Source organism: Aythya fuligula, chromosome Z (assembly GCF_009819795.1).
Source record: "Aythya fuligula isolate bAytFul2 chromosome Z, bAytFul2.pri, whole genome shotgun sequence".
NCBI classification, from domain to species: domain Eukaryota; kingdom Metazoa; phylum Chordata; class Aves; order Anseriformes; family Anatidae; genus Aythya; species Aythya fuligula.
The window spans coordinates 28310212-28323351 of NC_045593.1; the positions used below are offsets into that span (position 1 = coordinate 28310212).

At 41.2% G+C, this 13140-nt stretch overlaps 1 protein-coding gene across 2 annotated transcripts in view; it reads right to left on the reverse strand.

Annotated features, from left to right (window-relative positions):
• The window catches only part of PGM5 (phosphoglucomutase 5), an 83575-nt gene extending 75666 nt beyond the window's left edge, over positions 1-7909 (reverse strand). For both annotated transcript variants that reach the window (XR_004254361.1, XM_032206408.1), the window contains exon 1: positions 7589-7909. Coding sequence is in view for 1 of the 2 variants with exons in the window: in XM_032206408.1 (XP_032062299.1) it covers positions 7589-7849 (261 nt within the window). In the remaining variant the exon portion in view is untranslated. The remainder of the gene's footprint in view (positions 1-7588) is intronic.
• Between the last annotated feature and the right edge of the window lie 5231 nt (positions 7910-13140).

The window sequence follows — 13140 nt, forward strand, 5'->3', positions numbered from 1 at the left end:
TACACGGGTTGGTTGGATGCTACTCTGGAGTGTGAACAAACATTGTATCTTGTAGCCCCAGTGCAGCAAGCATGAGCATAGGCACAACAGTGATTTGCAAAGCTTCCAAGCACAGTACCAGGGCACAATCCTGCTATCAGACTTTTCAAGATACCCCTATGAATCAGCAAAGACCTTCAAATATCATTATAGTTTAGGGCTGACTATGTGGATACAGTGTGTACAGGGCTGGAGCTTCAACAAGCTAAGAGAGAACAGCAAGCAACTTGCCTTTCATGGAGGAGCCTTTCAGTGCAATCACAAACACTGAACATACTAAAACTTGTAATCTCTAAATCACATCTCTGTAACCCAAATACCCTTAGATGTCCTGCCCCATAGAAAATACGATTTCTTCTTCAGTCATTATTTACTCTTTCCAGATGAACAGGCTGCATTTCCCAGGGCAGAGCTGAGCAGAAGTTCTCACCATTCTTAAACTAAAAAAAAAAATGCTTTCAGGTGGTGTTATTAAACACTGACTCAATGTGTTTGGTATTATGTGCAGCCCTACTGTGTGGTTCCAATTTCAAAACCTTGCCTTCATCACCTACACATACTGCAGTTTCAACTCAACATAAATAAACTAGGAGCCGACCAGAAATTTACTTACAAAGAAATACGGAAAGGTTCTAGTTCCTGTGAAACAGGCAAGTAAAAAAAAACATTGATGAGAGGGGAAGGTTAATATTAAAGATGAGAACTGAGGCAGCTCTATATAGAGCTTAAGAAGATACTGCAAAATATTTTAATAGCCTTACCAAAACAAAACAAAACAAAACAAACAAACAAACAAAAACTATTCTGTAACAGTTCAGGAAGGTTAAAAACAGAAAGGGGGGAAAGAAGGAGGGAAAGAGGGAGAATTCCAAATACTTCACACTCACTACCTAAAAACAGGGAGTTCAACCTCAGATTTCTTGTTCTACTTTAAGGGAGATTTGATGGCTTTACAGTCTGTGTGGAAAAGCAACGGCACATGAGATGTCACTACCTGACTCCTCTGTAGAAAGATCTGTTCCCTACATAGATGATCTTCTTCTGGGTCCAGCATTTGTTTGAGACCTTTAACAGTTATTTACAGGTGGGATTCCAAATAATTTCAGGAAAGCAAAGGATAGACAATTTATTAAGCCTGTTACTGTTAACCATTTTAATAATTAAGAAAGACTTCCAAATTGAAACAATCAGCTTCTAAATGAAAAATAAGTTGTTGTTTTTTCTAACTCTCACAAAACACAGAACTACGGTTAGCTATTTCTCTTCAACTGAGAATGACAAGACCTGTTTTCAAATATGAAAAAATATTAACTGAGATTTCTATCTCAAGATCTGATGTTAGGATGATGTGTTTATCCACCCTGATCTCTTTTCACAGTTTTTGCAGATAATGTTGTTGCTTTTGGATCTTTTTGCTAGAAAACAGGAAAGCTATCTAAATCATAAGTAAAGTTAATTGAAAACCTTCAGGGTTCATTTGATTCACTGTTGCTACTACTAGGAAAATGTTTTGTCTCACTGCCTTTTTTTATCCCCAGTAGGGGCAATTATGAAGGAAACGATAAGAAATAAATGTAAGAAACCAAAAAATATGGTTTCTCATTATCCTACTTTAATTACAATATTTTCCAGGGAAACATGTATGCTGTGGGGGAAAAATTATCCAAATAACAAAATCCACATTTTGTGTTTCAAGAGATATTTTTTTCTAATTCATTATTCCATAGCCATGGTCAATTGGTCAGGGTGGAGCATACACATGGTTAACACATGTACCAGATGGCTGAACCTCATTTTTGCTCAGTTCAGTGGTATTGAACAATCTTATTTCTTATTCAAGACTCATAATATGGTTTCATTAGCCTAAGATTGAATGATTAAGAACAATACTGTCTTCCTATTTGCAGAACCTGAGGCCAACATATGATTATTCGTGGAAAAAGAACAAAACACAGTAGTGATTAGCTTTCCCTGGAGAACAGACTAAATGTTATGCTAGTGCACTGTGACAGCATTTGCTCCTGGCAGACTCGGTATTGCTTTCTGGCTCTCTGGCTCTCCGGCCTTCCCACTCATGCTTCTCCCTGCAGGTAAAACTAAACAGCAATTTACAGTACATGTATTTGTCAATCTCTCAATTTATCACAATTTACAGATCTTAGGAGCAACAATAAAGGTATCTTTCTTCTGCTTCTATCCCCAGGCTTAGTGAAGTGGCTGATTAAACGTTATTTCACTGATTACAGAACAAAACTGGTATCTCTCTTACTGATTAGACAACATAGCATGCATGTAATGTTATTACCATCTCTTACAACTACTTTAAATCTCCCAATGTTACATTTGCATTTCCTTTGTTCAACTGTTTTGAATACTGAACTACTTCTAAAATACTTTCTATACAATGCTACTTGTTACTGCAGAAATGTTGTGGAACGAGGAAGACTCTTTTTTGTAAAGCAGAAGTGTTTCTAGTTGTTGTGGGCTGACTTTGATGAGTCAGCCTCAGAAAACACATAGGGTAAAACACCTTCAAAACTCCTCCAGGAGGGGCACTGAAATAACTAGCAGCTCAAGCACATGCCTTGAGGCACTTTCAAAATAAAGCTCAAGACAGAAAACTTCCAGTTAGCCACATTACTTACTGTTTTATTTATACCAGTGCCATGTAAGTAATTTGAAAGAGAAATACAGATTTTTTTCAAATTACTTTGAATTTGAAAGTGTCCTTTTATGGGTTCTTTTTCAGTCTATGAAGCAGCTTTTGGACAAGATGTCATTTCTTGCAAGATTGCTGTGTTAGTACTGTCATTTAACCATTATTGCCAATTGTACCAAAGCTTTGGAAAAAACACAGAACATTAGTTAACAGGCTTTAACAAACATTCTTCCAGACTATACCAGTACATTTATTATGAGAAGGAAAGCATAATGAAAATAAATATTGAAAGAAAAAAAAATGTTTTGAACATTTTCTGTCCCTTTTTTAAACCATGAAGCATGTAGAACACTAGAGCAATGACTCAATCTTCCAAATACAGCTGTCAGAAATGGGTGCCAACTCTTAGAACAGAATTGTATATGGGTAAGCAAAAGGACAAGAATTATATTTTGAAAAATGTTTGAAAACAACAGAGCTGAATCCATGTTGAGGTATTCAAGTACAAATGCATTTATATTTGAAAATAGGGTATATCATGAATTGTTCTGTACTTCTAGGCAAGGTTTAGATTTGTGCTTTCAAGCACACAGAAACTACTGTTTTGAAGTACGCAAAATATGTAGAGTATTCAGAATGCACAAATTACCTGGCACTCTCTCTTCACTGTATCTCCATTTTTTCCTGTTCAACAGAAACTATCTTTCTCATTTTTCTGGATGCCACAAATTAATATGAACAGGACTACTTTGCTTTTCCTTCAGCATTTGTCACAATGTTATTGTGCGTATTCTAATTAGAAATGTTATTCATTAGACTGAATTCCATACTGTAAAAATACTGTAATATTTAGGATTGTAATTTAAAGATGAAAGTGAAATTATATGTTATAGTACACAGATTTTTTTTTTGTGGTGACTGTTGCAAAGAGCTTCAGTCTATATGAATGTCTTCAGTGTTTCTGTGAAATTCCCTGAAGACACTCCTTCTAAGTGTACACATCTTCCTCTCTTCTCTTCATTTTGGTGGCAGGAATGCACAGCCTCATCCACTCTTGGCCCAGTTGCTGTTCATTTTGTCTCTGAATCAAATATTAAACTGACATCTAATTAATTTTAAGTAATGGACTCAGATTTACAGACTTCACACAAGCTGGGCTAGAACAGAAATGAAATAGTGTCTGTATACTGACTCACAATTAAAGTTCCAGTAATATCCTTCTGAAAATCTTGGACAGTTTCATAGCAGGGAAATACTATCTTTGGAATTCAAAAACTTGCATGGCTACAAGATCACAGGCATGTAATGGCTCTTCTAATACTGTGCCCCACGCCACATTCTATTTTGTCACTCTGCTTTTAGTGGCAACAGCAGCAACAAAGACCATGATCCTCAGCAAACTCAAATGGCCACAAGAATAGTCACCCTAACAAGTACTTTACAGGAACATTTTTATGCAATATCACCACGTGCAGCTGTGCATTTGCAGACAATTCAGTAGATCAACATGGAGTCACTTAATGCTTTTTTATTATTTCTTTTTCCAGTAATCTCTCCCTCACATGCCGCAGTCAATTAAACTTGAAAGAATATAAGAGAGTAGATTATATCCTGAACAGCATGGGGCAATGCTGTCCTATCTTTCAGTATAATATCTCAGTGATAACTGACTGCCAGGCTCAACAAAGAAGCAAATATGTCAGTCATACAGGTGCAGGGAGGAAAGGCAAGATTTGCACAGAAGACCATGGGAAATACAAACAACATGATATTATAAAGACAACTGGAAAATTCTTTGCCACTTCAAACCTTCACAGAGTTATTAGCAGTACTCTGTGATTTCTCTGCAATGTTGCTATGACTTTCCATAGACAAATTATGATCATCAGTTCATCTGCTTCTGATCAGACCCTGATATAATTGTTTTGCATTTAAATTTATCCTAAGTTTTGCACCAAAAATAAAGTGCACATGCAGTTGATGGGTCTAATGGAATATTTGCATTGAATTTGTATTGGAACTGTGTTACATGTCATGGAGTTTTCTGCCTCAGTTCTTTCTGATAAGACACACAGATACTGCTACTGTCAGGACACGGGTAAAAAGGAAGAAAGAACCTCAGATATTCTCCTACAATCTCACTTTGCAAAAGTGGCTACTGCAGCCTGGAATAAGACAGGACCTATCTGGCTTTCTTTATACTCCCCCACGCTCCTGTGACATGCAGTCCCTTACCTAAATGAGTTTGCTGCAAACCCATCCATGCACTCCATCAACGGGTGACTGCTTCCAGCTAGTCTATACCCATTTTTCTGAACAGAAAGATGCGGTGAACTGTGTGCAGACTACAGTTGCATGGCACAGACCACCCTGTAGCTGTTGCCAACAAGCTGCAGCTGTGGAGTGTATACCTGCAACCCCAACTTGGAGGGTGTGAGCGCGAGGGCCCACCGATGACAGGGAGGCAGGGCAAGCAGTGGCAGCTGACTGGGCAGGGGGCCTCAGCTCATTCCTTGTCCTGGGGCCGATGCCAACTGTGCTCGGCTGCTAACACAGGGAGAATGCGGGGTGAGTCACCGAATTAGAACAAGGGGAACCTAGTGACTCTAAAGGGCAATACATTTACAGTTGATAATAGAAAATCCCCTTTATTTTTATACTCAGCAGGCACAACTAACCATACATCTCAGTACATGTCTTGCAGGACAGAGACTCAGGTTCAGTTTCTGAGCACTATTTGGCCATCACTCTGCTGGAATTCTGCTGCAGGTAAAGGTTTTAAGCACAGCTTCAAGGCTTCCACACATTTCATATCATCCTGTCTATGCCAGCTCACTTTGTTTCCCCCTGTGATATTGGCCACACTCCTTTTAGTGACATTTCACCTCACCCAAAGGGAAAGATATTTGCCCTCAGGAGTATTCCCTCTCTCTCCCTCCCGTTATACAGCACAGCACTGAACAATACGTTTAAGGGAGGTTCAGATAATTTCCCAGCTGTCACATTTTAACAGTCAAAGAATAAAATGTGCAATTAGTATTCACTGAGGAAAAGAAATTTAAAACAGAAAAAAAAAAAAAAAAAAAAAAAAAAAGAGGCTTATGCACTTACAGTGTGCTGTAGAGACAAGGAAGAGGGTGCACAAGGTGGGGTTGGCAGAGAGGGGATGGAGCACACAGAAACAGGAAGACTTTTCAATGTCAGTGTCACCCCACCAACCAGCTTCCTGAATCTCTAAGGACTGTATCATTAGTAAGAGTATCATGCTTTAATTCACATATTGTGGGAACTGTTGAGCACAAAAACTTTGTTTCTTGGCTTCAGAAAACAGTCAGGAGAAACTGTTTCCAAGAAAGTTGCAGTAACTTAAGAAAAGAGGAAGTACTATTACAGCAAAGTGCCAGCGATCTGTCAAACTGGAAACCTCCTGAGGTCAAAAAGGCTTAATCTGCAGGGGAATGGGGAATGTGACAGAAGTTGGAAGGAGGCAAGCTGACAGGAAAATTAGCCAGGAAGGAGTCTGGAATACAGCACAGTCTGGCTGAGAACCCCCTGCTCTCCTAAGCCCTCAACTTCTTGCCTCCCTCAGCACTTCAGTCCTTGTGGTCACCTTGCAGCCCTAACTCACACTGTCCGCACAAGGGACACGCACGACCTCAGGACCGGCAAAGCAGCTCTCGCTGTAGGGCTGCCACTTTAGCTTTCACTGCGCTTTACCCTGCCCTGTCAGCAGACACTTCCAGCGGCTTCCCTCGCTGAGCCAGCTGGGAGAGGGGCCAGGGGAAAGGGCTCCTCTGGGCCTCCCAGCATCAAGCTGCAACACCCTGCTGCTCCCCACAGCCGGTGCTCGCTCCCTGTGCCACATACCGCGGCGAGTGCCCTGAGAGCCTTCCTCACGCCCGGTGCCACTGAGGCTCTGTCCCGTGCCAAGCCCTGCGTGAACAGCAAGCTTACAAAGGCACCTGATACGCAAGGCAGCCAGGCTCCCTGGAACCTCAGGTGCTGCTCAGCATGTGTTTGGCAGCATTGCACTGGCGAGACCATGATTTAGGGATAAATTAAAAGTGTTCTTTGTTTGCACTGGGCTGGCTACACCACACAGCTCGCACTTGACAGTAATGAGAAGGGAAAATTCAGACACCTGGAAATTTGATGTTGGAAGACCTTCTGGTTGTGAAACTGGACTGAAGTAAAGACCTCTGGGGTAATTAAAAAAATAAAAATAAAAATCAATTCACTAAAAAAAAATGCAATAGCATTATATTTCTTCTTTTTCCTGACCTGAAGAATCAAATTGGCCATCCTAACAAAGAGACAGCAGTTTAACTCTGCTTTGAAGTGAAAACTTGGAGCCTATGTTAGCTGATATTTCCAGCTAGAAAGCTGGAAATAAGTACAAATACATACAAATTGAGTGTGTGCTATCAGAAGATATCAGTTCTCTTACTTATTTTCAAAACTGAACCAAAAAAGCTGTAACCCATCAGATTACAATTATCTGCCACTGTTGTCTTCTCGCATTTCGTGATTTGTTCAGTATGTGAACAGTGAAGAACATTTTTTGCTAAAATGCACCCAAGGTGCTGAATTTCTCCCGTTTCGGCAACATTTTCCCGCTATGTCTCTAGAAGACCGCGAGCACACGCCTGACACCTCCGTTTCCCACACAAGTATATTTCTAATCCCGCCGCATTTCCCTGCCGCGGGGTCAAACGCGTTCTCCTGCTCCCGTGCGGGGCGAGGCGTCAAGCGGGGCCGGCCGCCCCCCGGGGCTCTCAGGGACCCCCCGGCTACACCCGGGGGCACCGCAGCCTTAGGGGCCGGCACAGCCCGGGGCTGAACGGCGCCGAGCCCGAGCCCTCCGCGCAGAGAGAGGCTCGCTGTTCTTACCCCGTTGGCCGCCGCCATCTGGACGACGATCTCGATGGCCGCCCGGCTGAAGTACCTGCCGTCGCTGCCCACCACCATGGTGCAGCCCTGGCGGTCGCGGAGGTCGACGGAGGAGAGGAGGCTCTGCACGAAGTTGGGCAGGTAGTTGCGCTGGCTCTCGAACAGCCCCGTGGGGCGCCGCAGCCCCCCGCCGCCCGTCGGCCGCTGGTCCTCGTAGGGCGCCGTCTGCACGGTCAGCACCGGGATCGGGGTCCTCTCCATGCCGGCGCCCCGCCGCCGCCGCCGCCCGCCCGGCTGTGGCTCGGCTGGCGAGCGGCAGCCTCTGGCGGCCGGGCTGGTGCCGCTCCCCCGGGCGGCCGCGGGGTCGGGCTCCCTCACGGCCGGCCCCCCGGGGCGGAGGCGGGCTCGGGGCCCCCGCGGCACCTCTGCCGCCGGCCAAAAATAGCCCTGCAAGGCGCCGCCGCCTCCTGCCAGGGCTGTAACTGGAGGCTGGGGGGGCAGAGGGGCGGCCAGCGCGGCACACTTGCGCGGGGGGATCACGCTCTGTCAGCGCCGCAGCCGGCCCCGGCAGGCACGGGTAGCCCCGGGAGGCAGCCCCGGCAGCCGGCCCGGGGGAGCACAGCCCGCTGCGGGTGCCAGGAGCACCTGCATCTGAGCCCCAGCCCGCTGGAGGTGGTGGTGCCCCGTTTTGCGGGCGAGAAAAGAGAGGAGCAAGGAGGAATTAACGCATGAAAACCTTCTGTCTCTGCAGCGCCTGAAGTGAGGCGAAGGGATTTTTTCCCCCGTGTTACTCACGAACAAGTTTTTTGTGTAATAAGAAAGTTCACAGAAGGGTTTTCTTTTGTTTGTTTTCACAGCAGGAGTTGAGTACCACAGAAAGAGTCTGGTCTGACAGAAAGATAACCGAGCATGCAAGTTTCCATCCAGGCATCTTTCCTGTGAGGCTAAGCATCCCTCTGAAACAGTCTTTCACTTTGAAAAAAAATGTCAGATATTATGCATTTCCTAGGGATGTTCATTGACTCGGTCCATTCACGTGAGTGTTCATTCTGCTTAAAATAAATGCAGAGGTGCTAGCACTATTGCAGGGATGTCTGACATTTCCCAGTATAAAAGCAGTGTTTACAGATGCCTATGGCTGTCAAACATCAGATGAAATTTTCCATCCAAATGCTTGCTTCACACTAGGTCCACACAACAGTGTTGTGTGTGTGTGTGTTTTGTTTCGTTTTGTTGTTCTTGCCAGGGCAGCTCTGTTGGCTGAAGAACTGTTAAAAAATAATAATAAAAATAATTAAAAAAAAAAAAAAAGAGAGAGAGAGACATGCAACCTAAATGTCATTCTTGTGCTTATGAAATCCCTGGGTAAGTGCACCTGAGCAGATTAAAAAAAAATTGTAGTTTACTGGGCTCACTTTCATGGAAGTATTCTCAAGGTCTCCGCTAAAGAGGCTGCTCAGAAACTGCTCAGAAACTTGACGGAGTGTCAAGGCTCAACAAGACATGCTAGCAGCACTACAAGAGGTGACCAGGTGAACAAGGAGTAAAATACTTCTGTCTATTACATAGTCTAAGTGCTCATGAAGTGAGACTCATGAGAGTAAGACTCAGGGAGACTCACCTGATGAATGGGAACTGCAGTAACTCAGTCACACTTTTGAGCCATCTCTGCAGACCTCTTGGTGGATCAGGCAGACAGTGTATGGCATTTTTAAAATATGATTGTCTACTACTCATCCATGCCATTGTGAGTGATCGCCACCTTCACAGCAGAACGCTCTCCATGCCACAGTAGGCAAGGCCTAACAGTTTAAATAAACTTACCCACTGAAGCAGGTAGGAATTTTAGCTCTCTTGAAGGGTCACTTACATTCTGGCAGAGGGCCAGTATTGCAGAACAGATAGAAGGAAGCAGTCATCTGTTCTCTGTTAGATCTCCTAGAGCTTATGTACTGCAGTCTATAGTACAGCTATGTCAGCAAAGCCAGTATTGCAGGGATCTCCCTGTTTAGATGAGCCCATGTGCTGGCCTTTTTGTGACAGTGGGTGATTTAATAGATAAATCATTTCTGAAAGGGAAGAAGGAGAAAATGTTTTTCCTTAAGAAAAGTCCTAAATATACCAGTGCTTGAGAAATTCTAGTGCTCCCGTGCTCTGGAACAACAGTAGAAATGCGGTAATAATATATTTCCAGAGGGTCATCCACGCGTTTAAGCCTGTGAACTAGGTTAATGGTTGGTTGGTTGGTTTTGTTTGTTTGTTTGTTTGTTTTGAATTCAGAAATCAATGGAAGAAAAACTAAAAGAAAAGTAAATGTATCCAGTATTTCTTAGAAATACTAATTCCGCAGAAAATAGTGACATTTATGGCTGTCTGTTCCAATCAGAATGCATGTTAAATAGCAAAAGGAAAGTATAGAAATGCCAGTTCTCACACCCCTAATGTAAACAAGGCACAGTTATAGATGAGGTGGTTACACCTTAAATAATTTTGGGCATTACCACTAATGCAGCCACAATATATAGGCTGCAATAGTGAGAACTGAAATTGAATCAGGTAACTGACATTTATCACAGCAACAACTCAAAGAGGAAACAGCAACAAAGGTAGAAAGTGTTAGAAACAATGGATGATAAGTTCCAAATATCAAATAAAGGAATACACAGGATCAAAGTAAGAAGCAAAGTACTAGTCTCCAAAACAGGGAAATGACGGCACATTTTGTACTTGTAGGGGAAATGCATTCACCGTTTGGAAAAAAAAAATACATCAATTTGAAGAATGCCACAAACACTGAAATTCCCAGAATATACATGTTTTAGAGGCACTGCTAGTGACAGTTTCCCAGAAGTGTTTGTCTTCAGTCATTTCCTCTACATAAACAATGTTAAAAAAATAAAGAAAAATAGTGTTTTGGAGGTTTTTTGTTTGTTTGTTTTGTTTTTGTTTTTTTTTTTTTTTTTCAGGTATCACCTTGAAATTGTCTCTACCAAGAGTATAATGGATTATAAAGAGCACTGTAAATTTTTAAATTCAAAGTCAGTCTCTCCTAGAAAAGTATCTTCAGGCAAAAGTCTTCATGATCCCTGTGATTCCTTTAATAATTTGCAAAACTCAAGTTCCTGAAGTCATACTGTTTCCTGAGAAGCTCAGTTGTTGTTGTTGTTTTTTAAATTAAAAAACTCACCAGCCCAGAGAACTAGAGAATGTATAGAACTAGAAAACATTCTAGCACAAGAACTGACTAAAAGGAGCCTTTTTTATATATAAGTTCCTAATTTTTCAAGCACCTGGATTAGCATTTCGTTGGTGTATTTATACCTGGGAAAGCTCTTCAAATTCTCTTTTATAGCAATGTGAGTCCCACAAGTGGCTCTGCTCTCAGCAAATTTCATTCAAAAGTGGAGGTCTCTGTAAATGACCTCTGTTGCAGTACATTAAGTGTACTGCTACGTATCTCTTAACAAAGGAACAACTATCAGTATGGAATGATATTAAATCCTTGGAATGCCTTCAAGGAAAACAACAGCTAAATATATTCTTAGAATTACCATAGTGTGTTGTGATTTAGTCTCTAAATGGTGGTAAAATGAGAAACAACTTAATGGAGTGATAGAATACATGCTCAGTTTGCTCCATTTCCAAGTAAAACAATTAGCTTTCTGACTGCCAACTTTGGAGGCTGGCTTTGACATACATTATCCAGCTCAGGAGCATTTTCAACCTTTAATGTGATTAACACTTGTTAATTTCTGGGCCTTATAATGTTTACAATAACTCACTTGTGTTCTGCAATTAAATGAGTCAATGTTGTAAGAGACGTAATTTTTACATTTCGTTATTTTTTTCCAGCATTATACTGATGTCTGTTCTTGTGCCTTCAGCTCCAATTTTTTCATCGACTTAGCTGGACACTGGGTTCTTGTCTGGTTGACTCACAGGAAAGAAATCACTCCCACAGAAGTCCTCTGTAGCCATGTAATTACTTCTGCGTCAGTGGCCTGGTGAACGTAAGTGTCCCCTCTGCAAGACAACAGAAACTGCAAAGGAATCTGCTTAAAGGCTGGTTAGTGAAGCCCAGCCCAGATGTGATTTGATGCAAATATACAAAAAAATTGCTATGGACCTGATGCTTATTTCCTGTTAAAAAAAAGAATATTCTTTTTTATTGACTTGCAAACGTTGCTTCAGCAGCAGAACTGTTAGTACCCTTAGCAAACAAGTTTTGCTCCTTCATTTGCATTACTAGTTGTAATTCAGTGCTTGCATACCTAAGTTTTGGACAGAAACATACTTTTACAACAGTTCCATGCAGTACGTGCTTGTGATAGAAATGCAGTTAGATACTCAAAATTAAGCCATGCACCAAGGTGCCATATTTTGCATTTCAAATTCTTATTCTAGCATGCAGCTGGATTTTCCAATTACTGTTAAAGTGCAGTGATCATCTGAAGAACAGTATACAGTTTTCTTATTATCAAATGAAAAATGCTAATCTGACATATAAAAAAAAAAAAAACATTTTGCAGAAAAGTCATCATAAAATGTTGGCACATCAAAATCAAAACATAGAAAGAAAATAGTTAATTCCAATCCGTGTACTGTTTTGCAAATAAAAGCAAAAACAATTTTTAAAACACAGTGCTTCTAGATGAGGCATTTTATTCTTCTGAGTACTTCATTTTCTTTGGCTTTAATGACCTCATTTCAAAATGTAAGTCACTTTGGAGTTAAAAAAAAATAAAAGAGTAAATCAAAATGAAAGATTTTTAAGTAGCTTGAGCTGTCCTTTCTTTCACAATAAACAATGAAAATGAGTTCACAAATGGAAGATTTTCTATGTAAGCCCTGCTACAAACTGTTTAGAAAAGGTCAAAAAGTGTATTTTTATAGACGTGTAGGAAAATGAGTTCCCTTGTAGCAGAACTTTATTGAGAAATTGTATTTATAATAGTGTGGATATCACAACTCAGTGAAGTTGTTTTCTGGAAATTACTCTTAATCACCGGAAAAGGCTATATTTCACCACAGCTGTAAGCTTCTAATTATTATGAAACAGGGCTATTGTTCTAAGGGACATTTTCACACAAACTCACATGCAAATTGATTTACAGAGTCCACACAGAAAAAGTTCCCTAAAAAAAAATAATTCTCATAACTGGCAACTACTTTACTGCTATGTCAGCAACTCACAATGTTGTATAGACCAGGTATGACTTAAAAAATTGCCCATCACTAAGCATCAAATTAGGAAAAACAAGGAAGCAAGGGAGTGAGGAAGGAAGATCACTTATCATTAACGTAACAGAGAAAGAAACTTTTGTAAAAATAACATCCCCTCAAATGTGGAAAGTTTATTTAAATATTTTTGTGGATAACTGAGAAAATCAGGATAAGCATCCATTTCAAAACTATAACAATATGCCTACTCAAATTAGAGCTTTCAATTCTCTGAGTATCTTGGCATCACTAGCAATTTTTCTTTTTCCAGTACTATGAATAGACCAATCAGTTATTCATATTTTCAATAAATAAATCCATAAACACTCAGG